At 39.0% G+C, this 24791-nt stretch overlaps 1 protein-coding gene across 1 annotated transcript in view; it reads right to left on the bottom strand.

Moving 5' to 3' along the window:
• Positions 1-785: 785 nt before the first annotated feature.
• Positions 786-24791, bottom strand: part of LOC109473331 (beta-1,4 N-acetylgalactosaminyltransferase 1-like) — a 26529-nt gene continuing 2523 nt past the window's right edge. Inside the window, exons 2-10 of the mRNA XM_019773201.1 lie at positions 23979-24107; positions 20869-20975; positions 19692-19732; positions 18395-18578; positions 16363-16449; positions 4570-4754; positions 2815-2955; positions 1648-1882; positions 786-1230 (exon numbers count right to left, since the gene is read on the bottom strand). Of these exons, the coding sequence (XP_019628760.1) occupies positions 1043-1230; positions 1648-1882; positions 2815-2955; positions 4570-4754; positions 16363-16449; positions 18395-18578; positions 19692-19732; positions 20869-20975; positions 23979-24107 (1297 nt within the window). The 3' untranslated portion in view covers positions 786-1042. The remainder of the gene's footprint in view (positions 1231-1647; positions 1883-2814; positions 2956-4569; positions 4755-16362; positions 16450-18394; positions 18579-19691; positions 19733-20868; positions 20976-23978; positions 24108-24791) is intronic.

Here is a 24791-nt window from a genome sequence, read left to right as displayed (position 1 = left end):
TCATCTCGAACATTTCCAGGAAAATAAGAATCATCTCTCTTAAACTTTCTGGTATTTTCTTAAATGTTGCTATAGAAGAAAAACTAGAATGGCCGTTTTTAACTTTCTAACGAAGAAAATCAAAAATGTTGAAGAATATAATACTAGCCATATTTTAGCCTAATCAAAGATTTTGTATCTTTGTTGTTTATTTTCTTATCAGTGTTTGTCAAGAAAAATAAGAAGTTTATTTTTGTATTTTCTTAAACAGAGAAACAAGAATGACATTTCTCAATCTTTCTAGGTTACAATAAACATTTTTGGCATACACAAGAAAAAGGTAAATATGACCACTTTGATGTAATGTAAGAAAGAAATCATACATGAAAACTGAATAATAAAAATTAACTAAGTCTGAGGGAATTTTTAAGATGAAAAGATTCTAATATTGCAAGTTAGAATCTTCCCTAGAAATATTGTCTTTACTAGAGGAATTTTAGTTTTATTTAAAAAAAATTCGAATCTTGTAAGTTAGAACATCCTCTAGAAATATTTCTTTACTGAAAAAAAATCAAGATTTTAATGAAGCCTATTCTCCTCTTAAGAAAAATTAGAAAATATTTCTTGGTGCAAGAAAGTAGGTATAATGAAATTTTTTTTCTTATTATTCTCCCCCAAAGAAAAATTGTCTTCCCATAAGAAAAGAAGAAAAAGAAGAAAAAGCGTGTTTGGTAGTGCATGCGGTCGCTAAATGTTTACCTGGCAACTTACATGGCGTTATGGAGTAAAAACGATGAAAGATTTATTATTTTAGACATATTTTGTCGGTCTATTGTATTTAATGTCTCCTATTCCTGACCTCTGTTAATCTGTACATTGATTAGCAGGGTCACGGGACAGGCAAGCTAAATCAAGATACACTAGCATCTTATCGTGTCTGTTAGAAATAAAGTTTGATATTCCATGCTACAGCAAGATTCAGCTTTATTGTACACGTCTTAACAAACTCTGCAAGGCGCATGGTCAAACCTAAAGGACTCGGTTAGGTATGTGAGCATTTATCTCAAACTGTAAGCCAGCAGTCTGCATTGTTCCTAAAGTAAATTATCCTATTCTGCAACTTCTGGTAGTCTTTGATGTCCCTGCCATGTCGGTATTTCTGGTACTCGTTGGTCCAAGTCCGGTTGTGGTGGATATGAATCCCCATGCAAGCAGCCATCCGAAGCTTTCCCAATGCATCCAAGTAAAACTCTGCTCAATGGAAAACGGTGCTTAACTTTAAAAGCACAACAATTGAATAAGATACAGAATATGATGGCATTTAATACTGAACAACATTTCTACGTAGAGCTGTAGCATTGCAGCTAATTAATGGTTTATATGCTGAGATTTGATTTTGGAAACCAAAGCATTTCTTCAAGCATTGTTGAATTGGTACTTTTAGAAATTTCTGGTCGTATAATTAACAAATATCTATTTAGATATTGCACTTATTATGAGTTTGTTACATTGTAATGGAAATTATTTTATTTCTGTCCGCTTCATAACAGAGTTTGCAAATGCAAAATTTTAATAATATTTCTGCTGTTTTTATTTGAAAGCCAAAGGTTATGATGATGAAAAGTTAAATGGGCAAATTGCAATATGTATAAAAAGGCCTAGAATTACCTTTGTCTGCTTTTCTGGAGTAAGCCGGATAAAACCCTACAGACCGGACCCCATCCGTTCTACCCATGAAGAAGTTGACAACCCGAGTTGTGAAATAGCAGTCTGGAAACCCGGGTACTTGGCCATAATTCTTGCCTTTCTCGCTTAAGATGCAAAAACCACCATCCTCGTGTACTCCGGGAATCACTGCCATCTTAGTGACATGCAACTTTATATTGCCTCGTAATCCAGAAACCTGCCGGAAGTAAATAATTAACAAATAATTAAAAGGTAAAAATCTACAAAAAACGCGCTTCCAATATTCTATACTAAACGACAATCGTAATTTTTATTTTACAACCATTTGGTCTTTTGATCAGACATGGGAACAGCTGTTTAGGCTTCCTGCTAAAAGATACCCCTTCAAATTTCTTACGACTTCTTTGTTTACCACGTGTCTCAGGTTAATTCTATTCCGATTGTTTTTTATCTTGCAATTCTCAAGTTGTTTAACTCTTGTCAAGCAACACCGAATGATTCTCAGCTCGAGCTTTCGACCACTCACCCTGGCCTTCCTAAGTAGGCAGACCCAATGGAGCTCGTCATGTGGCTTCTCTAAAGTGTGACGACAACACTGGGTCAAACCATTCAGTGTTGTTAGATCGAAAGTTTAAACTTTAAGTACTTAACTACCAACACAGTGCTTGAGTTGACGATTGGACTCTACTGTATGCAATTTCGACGATATTAACTTAGCGATCTACAGAACGTCTTACTTGATCATTTCGCTATAGCCTCTAGAAGGTGATAGATAATTTACGAGGAATTCTACAGCAATGGTCTTCCATAGTACAATAGACAAATTACCAGAGACTAAGGTTGATTCCATGTTTGTTGATGCCATATTTTTAGATTATTTATCATATACTAAAACTAAAGTCATAGGTAGTCTTTATTCAGCTAGACGGTTTTCTTAGCTCGTAGACCACTCAAAGACCTACATTGGACCTGTTCAAAATGCATTAGTTTCCATTGGGTGATTTAAAGCCAAAGAACGAAGACAATTAAGACATCAATAAGCTACGAATAACATAGCTTACTATTTTACATTCACTGTGGGGATTTATTTTTTCAATCTTAGGCCTGTGGTCGTGTATTATAATTGAACACAAAAGATACAAATCTTACCACGTCTAAGTTGCTGTTATCGAGGATTTTTACCATAGCCTCCAGTTTTGTCTCTTCATGGAAGGCGTAGTCATCATCCAACCACAACAGGTAAGGTGTGGTGACTTGAGATGCAGCCAGGTTTCTACCACCAAACCAGCCCTGCAGAGAAGTTTCGTTAGCTACACGGAACGCATGGCACCCGCGGCTGTATAACAGTTATTAACACTATTCAGACCGGAGGTGGTCTTTTTAGGCCCGCGCCCACTTTCATCTCAGATAGCACCTGAACGGCATATCCTAGAACATAGAATTCTGTGATTTTTCCTAAAATGTATCTGGGAACAATTTCATACTAAGTTCATAAGTTATGGAATTTACGACGGGTTTCTGACAGAAAGTTTTTGGAAAATTCTACAATTTTGGTGTAAACTTTAAAATTTTCTTGGTTTTATCTAAATTAAACTTTCATTCTAATATTATTAACATCTTATATAATCATGTCACCTGTGTGTCGGTACTGTTGTATGGCTGTGAAACCGGGGTGCTGTCGCGCGACATGGAGGACAAGATAAACTCTTTTGCTACATCTTGCCTTAGAATCATGTTGAACATCAAGCGCACAGACCATGTAAGCAACAACCAAATATACAAAACTACGAACACATCATCAGAGTGAGACAACGGCAACTGCGCTTTTTCGGACACGCCCTAAGGATGCCGGTAGAGGAACCACTCAGGACTTACGCCCTCTACGTTCCGCCCCATGGCAGAACCTGCTGGGGGATCCAGAACCTGCTGGGGGATACGGAAGGTGACCTGAGCACTGACAGGATTGCTGCGCTGGCTGCTGACCGACGGACGTGGAATGGACTTGTGATCGCCTGCTTATTTTACCAAAACTCTTTACTTTTCACCTAAAACATTCAAATGGACATCATTTACCCATTTGCATTGCGTTATAGGGCTGTTTCTTGAACAAAACATTATTCTAAAAATTCCAGATTGACCGTCTAAGCAGGCCGGCAGCCTAACTGTGCATGGCGTCATTTTAAGACGTCATTTTGACGTCTGTGTCATTGCCAGGGACAACATAAGTGTTACTCGTCCATGATATTCTATCATAAGCAGTTTTCGTCAAAGTTTGAACGTCTTCCTCTCCGTTTTCCTAAAAAAAAATCTGGGTTCTAAAAAAAACACTTAAATAATTCTATTTGATGTCATAATGACACAAAAGTTGATGTTAAGAAATTAATCTTATTCAAACACCTTCCTCTGAAAATTTGGTGGCCGTACGCATATACGATAAGTGGCTGTTGAGTTACAGAGGTTGGGCATGAAAAGCCCGGTCTGAATAGGGTTAAAGCCCCGACGGCTTAATAAAGGGTCAATGCCTCGCCCCAGGTTTATATGGTAAAATAATCCCTGATCAAGTGCGATAACCAAATAAACGACCAAGCGAGCGTATTCTAATAACCGACCCCTTTTTAGGTTGCGGCATGGCATCCAATGAAATGGGCCCTTCTGATTGGTCGACGCCTTCTGGCTATATGATAATATATAATGATGACGTTTTGTTAGCAATAGCGTTTTGATGATGAAGAGTTTACACTGTTTCTTACGAGGCTGAAAAGCTTGGGTATAACAAATTCAGCGGATTTACTTAAATTCATCCTTTTCGCATTGTGTCATCTTTCCACATACTGTGAATTTTTTATTTTGTCTAGTATATAGGAAATGTTTAAGACCGTTAAATCAATTGTTGTAAATACTTACCGATCCAAAAGGCATGACATAATGATCTACATGTTCAGATTGTAGGTCCTCGATAGGGCTATTGTCATCTGCTACAATTATCCGCATCTTGGGGTAGTATGTCTGGATGCTTTGGATGAGGACTCTTACTGATGAATACCTCAGAAAGGTCTTTGTGATAATGGTAACCTTGTCATTTATGTCACCTAAGAAATAAACAATTGTTTAAGAGAGAGGGAGAGAGTAAATGAGAGAGAGATAGGAAGAGTGACTTAACATGCTCATTCTCATTAAAATGCGCAGAATGGTGATTTCTTTAGGAAAACACCTGAATCTTATGATAAATAAAAAGTGACAGCCTAATTGTCGAATTAAGTTATCGAAAACGTATGATCTTTAACCCTACCTAGACGGGGGGGGGGCTAAAAGTGTCCGCCCCAAATTTGATGTCACCTAGCGTCTGAACGGCTAGTGCTAGAACGGCCAAACTTGGTGACTTTTCCTAGAATATTGTTGGCAACAATTCTCTATCATTGGAATAAGTTAATAATTTTTTTGTTTTGCCATGGCAACGGTTTTCTGACAGGCATTTTTTGCTAAATTTAGTAATTTTTGTTTCAACAATAGAATTTTATGGGTTTTATGTCAAGTTACTCATGGTTTCTGATACTAATAACATGTTAATGTAATTTAAGTAAATTAATATAACTTAATGTAAATTTCATCATTAAATATACATTATTTATGATAATTTGATGACGTCATTGGCCAAAAACCAAGATGGCTGACCATATCATTAGAACAGGTATAGCCCGTGTATACAAGCTCTCGGCCGGAGGTTAATGACCCCCACCCCAAGAGCTTGTGGCAGAATAGCTCTAAGCCGGGCGGCCCGTTCCCTTTCCTGGAGTCACCAATAGGAAGCCAGTATAGGAATTTCTATGGTAATCGACCGGGCCACCACGTGGTCATCGGCGCCAGGCAGCCCGAGTGGGGCGGAGTACCGGGCGGGGACAACAATTTGATCGATTGCGGGTTGGAATTTCTAAGAAAGATGGCGGCGACCAGCGCAACACCCGAGTTTCTGTGCGTCCTTGAGTCGGTGTGTGTGGACTTTGGGAGTCCCTGGCCCCTGAAGCCTCTTCAGGAAAAGACTATAAAATTCTTGGTTGAACAGAGAAACGATGTGTTTGCATGCCTTCCTACCGGCTACGGGAAGACCGAGATTTACACCTTGGTTCCCCTTGTCTTGGAGAGAATTCTCGACAGACACTGTATTATGTTGGTGGTTTCGCCGTTACTATCCCTCATGCAAGATCAAGTAGAGCGTCTACAACGAAGGGGAATTTCAGCAGCTTACATAGGCGAGACCCAGAAAGACCCAGAGATCAAGAAGGGCGTTGCTGAGGGTAAATACAGCCTGGTTTTTGCGTCACCAGAGGCACTGCTGAATTCGAAAACATGGCGGGGTATGCTGACCAGCCCGACTTACCGCGAGAACCTTGTTGGCGTCGCGATAGATGAGGCGCATTGTGTTACGACTTGGTAAGTAATTTGCATGATTTCTTAGTATGATACCAATGGAAAAAGTGAAAAAATTATAATAATCAGAGATACTGTGATGAGGAAAGGCAAGCGCCGTGTTGCGGCTGAATATATAACGTGACATCAAATGGGGAGGGGGGCATATCGCGAGAGTTTTGTGTATAACACAGGCTAGCATTAGCTTGACTAAACCGCGCTCCCCGCCGCCGCCCTTGTCATTAACCTCCGGCCGAGAGCATAGGCTAAGGCTAGCATGAAACCAAACAACTTTTTTTTGTGAAACGGTCAGATATGTAAAGGTTAGCCCGACGAAACCGCGCTTCTGGGGTGGGGGTCATTAACCTCTGTCCGTCATCTTATGTAACACAGGCTATGTAAACTAAAGGTGTGCATGTAAATGTGTGCATGTAAAGGTGTGCATGTTAACAATCCATTATTTATGGATATCTAAGAGGTTTTTTTAAGCCTTTGTTTCTGTCAAAAAATCATTATCTTTATTTCATAAACCAGGGGTGAAGACTTCAGAAAGGAGTACAAACGTCTGGCCGAACTGAGGTCATTGGTTGCGGACGTCCCTTTCCTCGCGCTTACAGCCACGGCCACATAAGAGATCAGGACGGACATCCTATCATCCCTGTGCATGGAGCCTGACACATACACGGTGTCAGTGCCTTCAAATAGGCCAAACATCATGTACCATTCAGTAGCCTCAAGTTATGACATGAAAAAGGAGTTCAACTGGCTGATTACAGAACTGAAAGAGAAAGGACAATCATGCAGGAAATATATTATCTACTGCAGAAACATTAAGGCTTGTTCACAAATGTATAAACTTTTTATGAAAATTTTAGGAGATGATGGATATAATCTTGATCTAGAGCAGACAAGATCATATAAGAATAGGTACGTGGCAATGTTCCACAGAAGCACGGCTGAGACTAATAAGAATTTTGTGTTAGACCAGTTTACCAAGACAGATAGTGTAGTCCGCATTACGATTGCCACCGTGGCATTTGGTATGGGAATAGATGTGCCTGATGTATTTGCTGTAGTACATTGGGGGGCACCGAGAAATGTTGAGGGATTCTATCAGGAGAGCGGAAGAGGGGGCAGGGATGGCCGACCTGCTCATTCTGTCATCCTGCATCAAAGCAGAACACTTGCAAAGGGTTCGTGTAAACCCAGTATGGCCACTTACTGCAAGCTGGATAACGACTCTTGCCGTAGAAGATATTTGTTAGACTACTTCAGACTCAAGAGTTGTAGCACTGCTACGGAGGACCAGTCAGTAGGAATTACCTGTTGTGACTTATGTGGAGATAGTTCATCACTACCGTGGAATCAACACCTATCACCCACAGCAGAACTCTCTGACGAGGAACTATTAAAACTATGTGCTATCCGTCATCCATCTACAGAACAGCTCAACATGTTAAGAGAATCGTTAAAAGACTTCAGAAGGGATTTCATGGAAGAAATGCAACCAACTATACGCAACTTTAATGTATTTTCTGGATTTAGCCTCGATGCTATTGATAATATTGTTGACTCTTGTGCAACATTGTTCACAAAAGAAGACATTATGACTGACATTGGGTTATGGAATAAAGAAGTGATTGATATGGTTTTCGCCATTTTAAATGAAACATTTCAGGACATTCAGGACAGTACATGAGAAGGCTTACTACTGTCAATGTGACTATGACAACAAGTGCATAGATAATACAAACAAGCAGGTGGTGGTGTCTTCAGCACACACAATCAATCCTAGTCAAAGAGAAACATTACTCGTCTTTGCGAAAGAGTCTGAAATAAACACATGTTGTATGTTGTATGCACAGTATGTTGTACACTGAATGATTCACAATCATCAAGTCACAAAATCCTGCCAAATCAATGTTTACACCCTTGTTGCAAAAAGATTCAAATGAGCTATGGATGACTTGTTTTATGTATAAATCATCTATGATAATAGTTTCAAGTTCAAATATTTGGTCGTTTGTACATACATGTATGCATGACAAAACAAAAGTTCATATCTGTTGTACTTTGGTTGCGGTTTTGCGTATATGATAATACCTTTGAGATGAAATTTGTTCTTTGGTCGTGGATGTACATATATATCTGTATATATATATAAATAATAGTCTCTTTGAGTTGAAATCTGTGCTTGTACTTAGGTTGCAGTTGTACACATACATTTATTAAATAGTCTCTTTAAGTTAAAATCTGTGCTTGTACTTTGGTTACATTTTTATTATAATATTTATAATCTCTTCAAGTTGAAATCTGTGGTTGTACAAACAGAAGAAACTACACTGAAGTGCCCATTGTACATTGCAAGTCTTAATGACCAAATCAAATACTGTACATCAAAATGATGAATACCGACCTTTCTTTATGTGTTTTGAACTCTGCCTAAATTTGACCACTAAGTCTTACTGGTTACATGTATATAGAGCTGAGAGAACAATGCTGATCTTGCTTTTTTCAAAACTAGAAAAAAAATCACACTGAGTTCTTAAAAAAAAGTAAGTTGTATGCATACTACCAAAGAACAAATATGCCATTAATGTATGTCTAATATTTTAGACCTCCAAACATGGAGTCTCTCCTCTGGGGTGAGCAGTCGGAGTCTCTCCTCTGGGGTGGGCAGTCGGAGTCTCTCCTCTGGGGTGAGCAGTCAGAGTCTCTCCTCTGGGGTGGGGAGTCGGAGTCTCTGCTGGGGGTAAATAGTCTCTTTAAGTTAAAATCTGTGCTTGTACTTTGGTTACATTTTTATTATAATATTTATAATCTCTTCAAGTTGAAATCTGTGGTTGCACAAACAGAAGAAACTACACTGAAGTGCCCATTGTACATTGCAAGTCTTAATGACCAAATCAAATACTGTACATCAAAATGATGAATACCGACCTTTCTTTATGTGTTTTAAATTCTGCCTAAATTTGACCACTAAGTCTTAATGGTTACATGTATATAGAGCTGAGAGAACAATGCTGATCTTGCATTTTTCAAAACTAGAAAAAAAATCACACTGAGCTCTTAAAAAAAAAGTAAGTTGTATGCATACTACCAAAGAACAAATATGCCATTAATGTATGTCTCCTATACAAACATCATGCAACAGGTAAAATATTTTAGACCTCCAAACATGGAGTCTCTCCTCTGGGGTGAGCAGTCAGAGTCTCTCCTCTGGGGTGAGCAGTCGGAGTCTCTCCTCTGGGGTTGGCAGTCGGAGTCTCTCCGCTCGGGTGAGCAGTCGGAGTCTCTCCTCTGGGGTGAGCAGTCGGAGTCTCTCCTCTGGGGTTGGCAGTCGGAGTCTCTCCGCTCGGGTGAGCAGTCAGAGTCTCTCCTCTGGGGTGAGCAGTCGGAGTCTCTCCTCTGGGTTGGGCAGTCGGAGTCTCTCCTCTGGGTTGAGCAGTCGGAGTCTCTCCTCTGGGTTGAGCAGTCGGAGTCTCTCCGCTGGGGTGAGCAGTCGGAGTCTCTCCGCTGGGGTGAGCAGTCGGAGTGTTTCCGCTGGTGCCTGAACCGTGCTCTAGATTTTTCCTCCACCTGTGAACCTCCTGATCGTGGTTCTTGGCTAGTTTGTCCACAGCTTTCAGGGTCTGTTTGTGGCTGATTGTCACACCACAAGAGTTCATTCTTTTGTAGACGGCAGCTGATGCATGGCACTTGAACAGGCTAATGCCTAAACAAGTCTGCATGGCAGACATTGCTCTATTCCTGGCACGAAACAAAGCAGCCACTGATGTAGCAATGATTGGCTGACGTCTCGCATCTTGCTTCTTCCTCTGTTCCTGCTGCTGGTTGATGGTCACCTTTCGTTTTGTTCGTGGTTGTAGGTGTTTCTTTCGACCAAGCTTTATTGTTGACTTTCTTGTCCGGACTGTCTCATTGACAGGGCTGGAGATGACCCGTAGGACCCGTGTGATGGTTGGTGCCCTGTCTTCCATTTCCTTTGTAATGTTTGAGACTGTCAGATTTTTTAGGGATGGACTACGAAGGATTGATGGCTGTGATGGTTTGCATATGCCTTGTGCTTCCTTGTTGACTACAGAAAGAACATTGGCCAGGATGAATGGTTTGATCTTCTCGTGTTTGCACACAGCATTCGCAACTCTGGAATACTTGTAATCAAGCAAAGGCTTGACAATGCTTGTGATTTTTGGACCAACCTTCCTGATCTTGTTCTCAACAGAAACCTGAAAAGAAAGAATATTTTTGTAAGGTCATGTGAGAAAAAAAGCATAGCATAATAATACTGAAATGCAACACAACTACTAAAATGTTGTATTAATATCATCATTATCATATAACTGTCATGTAATTCTTAGATATCTGTAGTCCCGAACTATAAAGTATGAGATATAAAAGATGTGGGCAGTTTTCTGAATTTTCACAATCCTAGCAACATACAGACTTTTTTTTATAAGAGTACTTACTCTAAAATCAAAAATATTTATGTACTTAGTTTGGATCTAAATATTTATAGAGTCATTTTCATATACTATTTTCTAATGTTGTTGATATCTAAAGAACATGGAAACAAGACTTAAAGGCTCAATATAGAATGTGTTACGTGCACCATAATTTACAATCATGATCACAGTACAGCAACACGACCCCTACACATGCAGTATGAGAATGTCTGTAGTATTATTCCATGAAATTCAGAAAGTTTAAACAAGAATGGCTATCAAGCTGAACAGCCAACAGTATACCGTAAATCACAATTTTTGAACAGTACTTTGATATTCGCGGTTTTCATGGTGGCTTCTGTACCCTGTACTTATCATTACCGTGAAGAAAAAATTTGCAGACTCTCTTTTTCTGCATCTGCTGCCACCGCGAACATATAGTTCCGCGAACATGTCCATTTTTTCTCAGACGACAGACTTTTGCTACTGCGACATAAAGTGATTTACAGTAATGAAAAACAATCACAGCACGGTGCGGTGACATATGCAAAAGTACCGCTATAGAAATACTTGCCAGAACTACTGAACTCTTCTTTTCATATCGTATCCAAAAGAAAAAAATCGCCCGCTTCAGAAAATGCACAAAAAATGCACAAAATTGCTTACTTTGAGGGTGGGAGGGCTTGTTGACTTCCGAGGTGTAGTTCCTGGGGAGAATAATTGCCTTCGTCGCTTTGCCACCTTGCCGGGAGTCCTGGGAGTACTTGTTGTTGCGCGGACTCTCTTCTTCCTTAGCGCGAAAAACCCGCTTTTTCCATGATCATGGAACTTTCGTCGCGCTTCCACACATCTTTTGTCAGCGGCCGCGTACGACTTTATGATCGTGAAACAGTCAGAGCAAACGAAAATGGTGGGTTGACATTCTTGCGCCACGATGTTGACTCCTGTCAAATTCTCGATAACTTGTATCGTCGTAAATCCTGCACTTGAGAGGGTTGCATCAGGCCCAAAAATGTTCCTGCGCTTCTTACTCGTTGTTTCATCGAAGTTTCTGCCACAGTTCGCACATACATTGGTAGGAATACCGCTGAGAATGATCTCTTCGCATTTTTTTCTCGGTGTGACTCCCGCCATTTTCCCACGAAGAAGTTCTAGGAACTTTGGGAAATAGCAACAGATTTCGGGTGGCCACGCCTTCCGTGCCAAACTTTTGGGCACATGAAAGGCGCGCCGACGTCCATCACTGGGTAGCGACCGACAGGCCCATAGCAACCATCTCCGCTGGGTGCCGCGCCGTCTGGGGAACTTTCGTGACGTTTGCATCTCATTAACCATATATGGCGGCCCGGGGCCGAGGACAGACCGCCGGCTTTACGCGTGCTTGACATCAAGCTTTTGGGGGGCGGCAACCTAGGGCGGCGGCCGCCAGGAGCGCGATTTAGTCAGGCTAGAATAGGTATATACAGGTTATTTTCATTAAAATGTCATCAATACTTCCATTTCTTTTTCCAAAAGGACTTTAGTATATTTACAATGTATTTTAGGATTTATCATGAAAAAAAAAATTGAAAATTCAAGATTGATGATCCAAGATGGCGGATATCTTAAATATGCATGACGTCATTTAATGACGTCACCGGTGTTGCTATTGGCAACATAAGACTAAGTACACCCTAATATTCTGTCAGAAACACTTTTGGTAAAGCTTTGTTGTATACTATTTTGTTTTTAGGGAATAACCTATCTAGACGGTTTTGGACAATAGAATCGCATTAATGACGTAATATTACGTCACTACGACATAAAAATTGTACATAATATAACCAGTACACCATGCTCTGAAAATTTGGTGGTCATACGGCATACCGTTTGCGAGTTCTGTGGGGGGTCAAATAAGCCCCCCCCCCCTGTCCCACCAAGCCCCCAAAAAGCCCGGTCTAGAAAGGGTTAATAAGATATTTTAAAACAATGATTTTTTTATGCAGCAAAAACACTAGAACATCAGAATGAACCGGGTGTCTAATATAAAGTATGTATTTATGACATCACCTCAAAAGCCATTAGTTTAGGCATCAGTATCTATGGATGTACTCCTGTAGTATATTATATATTGGCACATATCGAACAGATAAAGATAGCTACGTGTAATTGAGGTTTATTTTCTTTTCGATGCATATATTTCTACTTTACTCCCATCGATTACGTTTATGTTACACAGGAAAAGGCATTTGATATCTTGTTATGTCTTTTGCACTAAAGGGGTAACCTTTCGTTACGGAGGTTACAAAAATTTATTTATCTTTCTGAAAGATCCAGAGTTTATAGGTGCACATAGAAACTAAGTAACTTTTCTTTACCAAATGAAGTAAATAACATTGAATAATAAATAATAGTAAACAAGGTTACAGACAAATGGCAGCATACACTCCTTTCTTCCAGGCTCCTCTTAGAAACGCAGAAAACGTTTCGTGTCATATATATGGCTCTATCTAAACTGCATGACCGGAGGTTACAGTACTTGTGTACAGTACAGTACTGTGACAGGTATGAACCAACTCGCACAATGTACAAGAATAGTGACAGGAGAAATATGACTTAATTAGTCAATAAAAGGCTACCCGGTTTCAACGGGCACCAAACTATTGTCGTAATTATATTGCTACGTTTTAGACTGCTTTTATGCAAATTTTCATTCATTCTCAGGCGACAGCCGCTTTTTAGGGAGAGAAATCCAATCCAATTTCTTCCAAGTCATCAATCAAACCAGAAATTACTGGTAAGGTCCGTGATTTTGCTCATATCTAGCCGTAAAGAGCGGCGACAGGATTATGTACATTTGAATGAGAGCAAGTGGATACTGACCTAGGTTTTTTGTGATTAAGTAAATGAGGCTATCATCATTAGAGACCACCGGTTGACACTTACTTAACCGAGGCGAGGGACGTATAACGTCCTCAAAGTCATTGAAAAATTTAACTAATGAAGAAGTCGACGAATTAGCAATCGAAATTTGATGTGGGCAAAATTCTATTGTTTTAAACGGAAGTACTGACTTTACTACCTTCGCCAAGAAGGTTGTTTTCACAGGAGTTCGTGTATGAGTGCGTCCGTCTGTAAACCCGATAACGTAACAAGGCTTCAATGGATTGACTTCATATTTAGTAGGTAGGTAGGTATTGATAAGACCTAGACATAATTAAATTGTGGGCCCCCTAGTGACTTCTTATGGTACTGCAGCTCAAATTCCGGTTTTGATATCTCCTGATCTGGACATGCTACAGTCAGGAAATATGGAAATGCTGTGAGATCATAGTTTAAGATGATATTCAAGTTATATATTTACATTGAAGTACATTTAAGTACTATGTTACCGCCAATGTTGCAGGGGTGTGTTTGTGTACGTTTGTATTTTCAGACTGCTGTGATATTTTTGAACGCTGATCTTACAGATGATTGTTTTGTCGTAAAAAGTGTTGAAGAATCTTATGCCCAAGATTGTCCTGGTAGCTGACAAAAATGTTAGTATGTCAGTATCGGCTAAGTATTTTTGCCTTGTCCATTTTCTTGTGCTTTGATAGTTCCTTTTTTATTTTTGATCAATTTTATTTAACTAGGCATAATTCTATGAATTGTATCATAATGAGAAAATAAATAAAAAAATGCCGAAAGTTTCTTAAGATTACAGTAATTGATTCGATGACAAATCAACTAAATCTAAACCAAACAAATAAGGATCCCATAATTCACCAAAAACACTTAGTCGGAAATGTTAACGAATGAATGAGATCGTGTAACTCGATTTCAGTTGTATACTGGAGAGGCATTTGCAAACTGTTATATGCTTGTCTATATATGAGAATCTAAGAACCGTAAACAACGCACATCATCACAAAACTACAACGCCCATCACCACAACTTTTTCAGAGAGATATTGTACAAGCCTAGTCCATAAGCCTAAACTAGAACTTTTCAATAAAAATTAATGAAGGCCTACAACACTCTCCCTACCTAAATAACAACATCAAACTAAGTTCTATCATGAAAGTTCATCTGTGTTTGTAATCACAGGTTTGAAGTTAAAACTTTTGGTCCAACACAAAAAAGTTCTCTCACCTAGAGCTATCCCTAGAGCTTTCCCACCTAGAGCTTTCCCACCAAACCCTCGGCAGAAACAGGAAGTCCAAGGGGTTGGTAGTCCTTCCATACATAAAGGACTTGTCTGAAGCTCTCAGGAGGATTTTCATTTCCCACGGGATTGCAACTTGTTTCAAACCAACCACTACTTTAAGACACATTCTTGTTGCGCCAAAGGGGAAAAACCCCAAAGAGAAGAAGTGTGGTGTCATCTACCACATCCCCTGCCAGGGCAAAAACAACAAGGGGCCCTGCCAGGAAACGTACATTGGGGAAACAGGTCTCTAAAAGCCAGGTTTCAAGAACATGCACGGCCTAGGATAAGAGAATTGGTAAAAGCACGAATGCCAGCCATTAAATTTATGGTGGTAAAATAAAACTCATATTGAATTCCCTGTACCAATTTTGTAAATTTTGTTATTACTTTTTTTCTGCTTGATTATTCACTTTGTTGATTTTGTATGATGAACAGTATTATAATAATATTATCTGCTTTTATTTCATACTTACTTTATCAAATTTCATCTTGTTTTATTACCTTCACAATAAATTATTCTTTTACTTTAATTCTACTGAATTCTGACCTCTCCAACTCCAATTTGGAGTCGTACTACTAATGTCCATGCTAATGAAATAGGTATATGCATATATGACCTTTTGTGTAATTGATTATATTTTAATTTAATTATTTTAGTCAGTTATGTGATTTTCAGTTTTCAGTTTATTTCGCACTTTAAAACAAAATGTAACAATACAAATACAAGAAAATATAAATGAAATGTAAGAGTGCAGGGAGGCCGGAAGCATAACATGCTGATGAGAAGGCCTCCCTTAATAACGTGATTAACAATTCAAATAAATCGGATAAATAAGAAATAACTTAGGTAACGGGTAAATGAAACAAAACAATAAAATACAATATGATACAATACTATCTACAATAATGAAAAGTAGTAATGAAAGTAGTAAACAAGGAAACAAACAAAAATTAGGAATGTGTGGGGTTATTTATGAAAGCTACTTTAGTATGATTTTTGAAAATGGTGAAGGAGGGAATAATTTGTAAAGTTCTACTTAGGTTGTTCCATATTGTTGGGCCCCTGTGCGTGATTGTAAATTAGATTAGTAGATTCGATTTCGCATTTACTTTCGCAATTACTTTGGCGTGTGAAGTGGCTGTGGATATCTGAGTTCAATAAGAAGGTGTAGGTGTCGTGGACGGTGGAAGGTTTCAGGAAGGCAAGGACATTTATTTATTATCTTATACATTAAAAGACTGGTTTGTAGTCTATTTATGTCATTTATGGTCAGTATTTTCAGCTTTTTTAACAACGGTGCAGTAGGGAAAGTAAATGGAACTTTTGACGCTATTCTGATGTATCGTTTCTGAAGCAGAAAGAGCGGTTAAGTGATGTAGTGTACGTACTCGCCCATACACTATTACAATAGCTTAAGTAAGGATAGTTAAGACTATAATAGAGAGTAATAAATGTTTTAGGAGATAAAAGATTTCCCACTTTCCGTTTAGTTTATATGCTAATCTCCAATTAAGTGTTTTGTATAATTTACATATTATATTATATTGAAAATATATCTAAAATATTACATAATATAATTTGATTATATCCCCCTGTTATATTTTCTATATTTAGTGGACTCAAGGAAGACTAGTTATTTTACTCACTAATGGAGATCTTAACGAAGCGAACCAAACCTTTTCCGGGGTCGTAAAGAATTGGTGACTTCCTTACACGAATCATGATAGGGATAATTGCTTCATGCTGTAGATACACGAAGTGCACTGAAAATAAAATGGAAAGCTTTTAGAGGCGAAGTAGCTATTTATAGTGTATGAATGCAAACGACTAAAACCAGGTTAATATAAACATAAGACATGACCCTGTATAGTTTATGCTTGTATGCAGAATGATACACTTAAGTAAGTAATAAGTTACACAATACATCCAAACGTATTGTGTCTTTTAAAACAATCGGCACACTTACGTACACATTGTTGTAGCATGTACGATTGTCAAGCATTAAAGTTCATTCATTAATACACGTATGTCGTATAGGAGATGTCCAAGGTCAACGTTGCATCAGAATTTTGCCTGTTGCAGAGGATATTCTGTCCAACACAACATTTGGAAACTACTGTCCAAATGCTAATCTTATATAAGCGAATACAACCTTATTTGAGACATTCTGCCGAAATGCTGTGTACAATACATTACGGGTTTCGCGCAGGTGCAGTACGTTCTGCCCACGTGCTGGTATATACGTGTTATTTATATTGAAATTTCATCAATACTTCCATTTCTTTTTCCAAAAAAGCTTTAAATGAAGGTCTTTAGTATGTTTACAATGTATTTAGGGTTTATCATGAAAAAAAAATCATTTTTGAAAATTCTAGATTGATGATACAAAATGGCGGATAGCTTAGATATGCATGACATCATGTTATGACGTCACTGGTGTTGCTACGGGCAACATAAGACTTAGTAAACCCTAATATTCTGTCTTAAAAACTTTTGGTAAAGTTATGTTGTATACAATTTAGTTTTCAGGGAATAACCTACCTAGACGGTTCAGGCCAATAAAATCACATTAATAACGTCATAATGACGTCATGTTACGTTGTAACGACATACAAATTGTAGATATGATAAATTTTTACTAATTCACCATCCTCTGTAAATTTGGTGGTCATACAACATACGGTTCGCGAGTTCTGAGGGGGGGGGTCAAAAGAGCCAAAAAAAAACCGATCTAGGTAGGGTTAAAGGTCTTCTTTTCCGACGAGACGTCTGTTTTTAGATAAACCAGATTCACAACCTGCTATGACTCAAGTTTCGCAGAATGTTGGTTGCTACCGACAAGACGTCAATCGTTATATTTAGACGCTATGATCGTTACTTTTCGGACGTTCCTTGGGTTCCTCTGGTTACTTGAGCGCTTCTAGACTTTGACAGAGGATTCTTCAAATCCGAGACGTAGATTATGTCTACCGCTTGTTAACCACTCTGTCGGGCAGTCGATTTGGAAAGTATGATGCCTTCCAATCTGTCAAATGTAAACACCACAATGTGGGGTCGTGTGGCGTAGTGGCAGAGTGGTCGACTCGGAACCAAGAGATCCGGGTTCGAGTCCTGACATGCCACCGATCTTATGCCATTGGCAAAGGCACTTTACACGACTTTCCTCACTTCACTCAGGTGAAAATGAGTATTGTATTGTCCCCTGTGTTGGTGGTGGCATTAATATAAGTTGAAAAAAATGACTGTGCCGTCACCACGTCTTGTTGGAATATTTTAAAAAATGTAAGCAAAAATACGGAAAAAAATTCTAGACGTGCCGTAGGGTAACTTAAACTCTGACCTGCACGAATGGATGTATTTGGTTTGTATGTGGCTTGTTCATCCCAGGTATAGCTTATTAAACAAAACCTTAGTCTTAAATTCCTGATTAGAATGTGTGTGTATGAGTTTCTGTGTGTCTGTGTTTAGACAATGCCATATAAGAGAAAGTCCGAACTCATGTTGCTTTTTTTCAGCATTTTCTCACACAATATTTGATAAAAAGTACCAGATATTGTTCGACGCCGGGCAGAAGATGAATAGATTTTGGTTAGCAGTATTATTATTATCCTTAATGGACATACTGGTTAATGGTTGTTTCGAGTTTTTACTATGGTCATTTATTGCTTCATTTAGTGACCCGTACCATAATTAAACACCGTTACTTACCATAGTCCCTAGCATCTATGTCGAAGACCGTGTTAACATACACCACAAACTCCAGCTGCCGGTTGAGATGGTCCAGAGACTTACTCCTTATAGTCAGTAAAGTAGTACCCAGGCCTTCAACGCTAACCTTGGGCACTGTCGCACTGATGTCCAACACCCCGTAATCAGATGACGAAAGTTTGACCTTTATAATGTACCGAGAGTTACATTTTATGCCGCAACATATATTGAATACTCGCAATAAAATACGAGAAGGTTGAAAGTCATTTTATTAGATATAGTTTTAAAATTCTGTACCATGTGGTGACTTAACCCTATCTAGGCCGGGGTGGGGAGGAGGGCTAGAATTGCCCGCGCCAAATTTGATGTCGAATAGCGTCCAATGGCTAGTGACTTTTTCGTAAAATATTGTTGGCAACAATTTTTTATCAGTGGAATAAGATAATGATGTTGGTGTTGCCATGACAACGGGTTTTTAACGGGCATGTTTTGCTAATTTAGTAATTTTCGTTTCAACAATAGAATTTTATGCGTTTATGTAAAGTTACACCCGGTCCTGCTTTCTAATAGTAATAATATCTCATGTAGTTTAATGTACATTTCATCAGTAAAAGGCATAATTTATAATGATTTCATGACGTAATTGACTAAAATGCAAGATGGCGGCTCACATCATTAGATGTGGTAAAAACATTTTATTCCTTAAAATTTCATCACCAGTTCCATCTTTACAAAAAAGGTTCATATGAACGTATTTAGTTTACTTTTAGTCTATATTTCAGCCTTTATCTTGAAAAAATATCCTTGAAAATTCAAGATTGATGATCCAAAATGGCGGATACCTTAAATACACATGACGTTATATTATGACGTCACTAGTGTTGTTGTGGGCGACGTAAGTCTTAGTACACCCTAAAATTCTATTATAAAGGCATTTTGTAAAAGTTACTTTAACATACGTTATACATGTATATATACGGTTCTTCCCACCAAAAATCAGATTTATAATGACGTCATATTACATCAGAACTGCATCAAAATTGTTGCAATCATTCTGTTTTACTAGTACACCATTCTCTGAAAATGTGGTGGTCATACGATATACCGTTCGCAAGTTCTGAGAGAACCCGAATGAGACGATCCCCACCCCCTCCGTCCCACGAAGCCCGGTCTAGATAGGATTAAAGCAAGACTGCAAACATTGCTTGTTGGAATAACCATGTCTTTACCGCATAGAACAGATTTACATTAGCGGTACGTTTTTGCTAATTCAATTATTGCAAAATGTTTTTGATACCTTATAGTCATCGCGTACGGTGTCATCCTCAACTTTTAAACCTGTTTAAGTAGATGGAGATAAGCATTTTAGATTTCGTGGGAAGATACTATGAATTACCAGAAGTACAATTTCATTGATTATATGTGTTATTAGTGACATCTATCTGTTCTTGTAAAGCGTCTACAGCATTTTCACTGTCAACAATTATGTACTTAACCCTGAAACCACCGATGGGGTAAAAACTGAACCCAGGCGTATATTAACATGTGTCATTTTGACATTTCTTGTCGAAAACGAAATTACTTCTGAGTTTGTTTGTATATATGTCTTATAACTTCTTACACGTTTTTACTGAGATTAAAACATTGTTGGTTAAGTTATCCAAGAAAATTCACGGGTGGTCCAGTGGGCTGAAAACTGACTCCAGCATTTTAAACTGGTGTTTTAATACATGTGATTTTTTTATTGTGGTCATTTTTTCTTCCAGATAATATGTTTGCTTGCGTTTTCTGCTGCCATTTGAATTACCTCAACATATTTACTCTTCAGAAAAAAACCCAATAAATTGGGACCCTAGCCAAAGTTTCCTATAGACTTGGGATGAAACGTCATCGACATCGCTAGCCTGATGGCATCTTGTATTAGGAGCATAAATTATGATATTGAACAGAAATTATGAAAAATTGTCCTTGATAGATTAATGAAACAATACACATCACAAAATCAAGTCACAAGCTATATTTGTGCAAAACTTAATAGGATCAGTTTTGACCCTATACGGTAAAATTCGTCGCAAAAAAACCTACGATGGTTTGAGGGTTACACTTGATATTGCCTATATTTTATTAGCATTCAGGATTGGCCTCATTATATGGTTAGCTTTTTCCCATCTGTTCTTAAACCTTAGTAAACTAAGGCAACAATAACGTGACTAACGGACTTAAATTAAAGGCACGGCAGCAATATTTAAGCATTAATTGTTTAACACAAGCATTTTAGCATTTAGTGAGCTTAATATTGGTATTATTTGCTTGCCATTAACCCCTGAATACAACTGAAGCATTTTCTGATTTAGTCATAATTGAGAGTGTTAACAATTGCTGATTTATACGCCATTATGATTGTTCTACCCTCTACAGACATATGAGCCCGACATTTAAACACCGAAAGTTGTTAAAGGTGATATCTACTGTACCTGGGATGTTTTCCGATTCTTCTGGGGCTACGACCACTCCGTGTGCTGGATAGCTGAGAGGAACGGATCCGTTCACCAAAAGTACAGTCTCTTTAGACGACTTGGTTCTAGAGTAACAACAAATTAAAACAAAAATGCAGTACGATTATAGACTAGAAAAGCCGTCATTTGATCTTGAGCAAATACTCAATTTCCCTTTCTGTGTCACCGATTGTTCACAACGAATCCGTGTAAAAAGATAATTATTGAAAAAAAAATACCTAGAGTAAACTTTTGCCGTGTCTTACTATACCTTTATAAGGCCTCGACAATTTTATCGTATTTAAAACATGCTCGTGCAGTTCAAGAATCGACTCTTCAAGTGACATCAAATCAAATGAACTTTTATGGATGTAAATGGGTGCGCTCCGATAGAGAACGAAGCTTTATTGGTGCCATTACTCGCTGGAAGGTATCTGGGTAGTCTGACGTGATAGCTAGATAAGGTAGGTAGATCGACCAGTTTGACAGCACTGCCCGTTCTGTAAATGGAGAGTGCATGCAAACAGTTATGAATTCCTAATGATACAATTACATAAATTACAAAATGAAACCATGTTTAATTTGACATCAAAGCCATAAAAGTCTTCTTTCACTGATACAAAAGTGTTTGTCATGCATATTACTATTTGTCATGCATAGTAATCAATTCGAAATGGATGACGTCATTTCCGGTCAGCAGGTATATATCTTTTGGGAGCCATACACCCGGACACAACGTTCATATGCTGCGTGCTTCTCCGTCTCGCTAGGCCTTCCGCTAATCACTGCCGCTCTCCCAAACAGTGGAACACGTCTTAAACAAACAAACAAACAAACAAACAAACAAACAAGCAAACAAACTGAAGATGCCGTCAGGAGGTTTTCAGACGGAGACAAACCTGGAGGGGTGGCGTTGCGCCAGTCCACTTGGTGGACGTCATTTTTGACATTATGCTTTTCCTTAACTTGTATTTTGTTCAGGTAGGGAAAATGTCAGCTCATAAGAAGCCAATTTTGGAAAGGAAAGGAATCCGATCCCATCCTGCGGAAGGACGGTTTTCTGATACTCAGACGTGTTTTCTCAGATGGTGGTCTATGGTGGTCTATGCCTTAGATGGGAGTTTAAGCTATCCCCCTCCATGTTTTTTTAGGTTTTCTTCTCGTAGGGAGTGAGGTCGGCCGTAACCTACAAGAGGTGTGGGTGTTTGTGAGTCGGCAGGTGTGAGAGTAGTTTCTGAGAGTAGAGCTGGCTTGTTTGCTCATGCCAGCGTGGTAAATCCCACGTGCACTTCTGAAGTCAGAGCACTTACTCTACTTTACTTTGGTCGAGCTCCCGCCCGAACCAATCCCAAAAGCACTCGCTATCCCGCTCTGTCATCAGAGACCAGAACTCCCCCACCTCAGTCAGGCCGGCATTTGATTTGAGGTTTTTCTTATAGGTTCCCACCGGGTCTCCCCTGGGTCTCCCACGGTTTCTTTGGCCTTAAGTAGCCTCCCAAAGGACCAGTTTGGAGGCTACAATATCAGGATGTCTGACACAGTATGTGGCTAGTTTCATCCTACGGATTTTGATTTTCTCTGTAACTGCAGGTAGATCCTGATATAGCTGCTTGTTGGGGAGTTTTTACTCCCAGGAAATGTTCAGACACATACGGAGCATCTTTGTATAGCAGCCATTAATACGCTACTCATGGAATTTAATGAGCGCCCAAACTTCACTACCATACAGCAGTATTGATTCTATGTGGTGGTACAATTTTGGTTTGTTGTGGTAAAACCTCCAGATTTTCTTTGGCTTATTGCAGCTACTCCAGACGAGCGATTTTCTTATTTCGAAGTCTTTTTCAGAGTTTTACATCTTGGAACCAATATATTTAAAGTCTTTGACTTCCTCTACTAGGTTACCGCTACTTGTTTGGATGTCGATGGGAACAACTTTTTTTTTAATTAGCAATTCGACATGTATAATACAGGACATGGTGGTGAGGTACTCTAGCTGTAGCTTATATTAACCTCACCACCAGACATACAGGTAGGCAGTGACAAAATACATGACAAAAACAACAGGGAACAGCAAATGGGTGGAAATGGCAACAGTGTGATTATGGTAATGGATAATAATGAATGGTAAGGAAGAACATATTTTGTAGGCGTTAATCTAATACAAACCATCTAATGGAAACCGTTTAGTATCAATAAAGTAATTTTGGGTGATTGTCAAAATGTTACAGATTGTATCTGGGTGTAAATCGGGTGATCCTCTAAGTAAAATGTTACATAAGAATTGTTCAGACATGTTATGTACACCAATGACAGAGCCAACCAGTTCTGTAGATTGCTGAGTAGGGTGACTCTTTTTGCTGATTATATATTATGTCCTACCTGGGTCGCGATTACGTTCGATACGGGTGTTCCGGCCCGTGTGATAACTAGCGGTACGGCCCGGGGGTTCTTTACGCGTACGGCCCGGGCCTTCCAGATGTTCTATAGAACGATTCGAACGCGTTTCGCCCTAACCGCGTGCAACGCTTTCGAAAATTCGAATGCAAACTACGGACGTTGGAATTGATGTTGTTGCTTTGTTTTTTTTTTTTTGGTTTAGGGACACCAAATTTCGCTCATTTCGCATTGAAAGGCGTGTTTACATGGGTGGGTATGACATAAATAAAATACAACACGGTGTATTCCGCATCACCCTCGGTCCCAGCCCTCCCGTGGATCGGATCTCCCTCCGGCCTTCGGCCGCGATCCGACGCGCGGTCGGGCTGGCACCTCGGGCGATACGGAATACCCCGTGTTGTATTCTATATTTATATACTGGGCAGTGTAACAGAAAATGTATGACGCTCTCTGGTACATCTGAAGATGGTAAATCTGTGGTATAGTTGCATATTTACCGATTGGTAAATGTAACCTTTACCTTGCTTTACATCACATTTAACTTTGTGGTAAATCCCACTTTTCATACAGTGTTACTTTGAAAACTACACACACATATCCAGTGAAAAGTCAAATTAAACGGCCAATGTCGATTTATTAGCTAAGAAATGTCCACTACTCCAGAAAATAAAAAAAAGAAAGGTGTTGACCTGCGTTTAAATTTTTGAAGTTCTACTTGGCGTCGACTTTCAACTTCATTCAGCTCATCTGCCTCCCATTGCTTAAGGTTAATGTTACCCTCCATCTCTTCGGAACAGTTGCATCTCTTCATTTTGGTACTGAAAATAGAAACAAAAAAATAACAGTTCCTCTTTTTTTCTATACTTGCATGCAATACACCCGTTAAGGTAAATCAACGTAGTGGAATTAGCAAAACTAGAGTACCGCGATCCCATAGCTTCGCCAAATGATGTTAATCTTTATGACATTATCCGGCTTGAGTAATTCCAGTAAGCTCCCCTGATTATGCGAATAGGATCCTCAATTACATGAATTCTTCCCCAAAAAACAATCTTATTTTAGCATAATGCGGCATTGCCATTCTAGCATATCCTTATAAACTATGCAAATGAGACCCTTATTATGGGTTCACCACACCACGAAGTGGTGGTGAACCCATATTGCTTTTTCTGATGTTTCTTCTCCTCCTCCTCCTCCTGCCACTTCTTTAAATTGATTCAACTCCTTCATTTTTGGGCGAAATTACCTGTAATTTCGTATAGAGGTAGAGTGGGTAAATACCCTTAGGCTATTTTTTAAATTTTTTTGATACAAGTCTTTTAACAATTCGTTTTATTTGTCTTTTTAGTGGTCCCCATAGGAAAGTACTGTGGGGGCGTACGCGCGTGACGTAATAAGAAAGGAAGTTACGGGGGAAGGCCCAAAAGTATGGGACATACAAGCAGGTGTGGTCATGTTTGCAGATGTGGCTGTTGATTGGCTGTTGGCTTAATTAATTTATT

Source organism: Branchiostoma belcheri, unplaced genomic scaffold (assembly GCF_001625305.1).
Source record: "Branchiostoma belcheri isolate BF01 breed outbred unplaced genomic scaffold, Haploidv18h27 scaffold100, whole genome shotgun sequence".
In the NCBI taxonomy this organism is placed as follows: Eukaryota; Metazoa; Chordata; class Leptocardii; order Amphioxiformes; family Branchiostomatidae; genus Branchiostoma; species Branchiostoma belcheri.
Note: the sequence above shows the minus strand (reverse complement) of the source record. Positions and strands in the feature narration are given on the sequence as shown.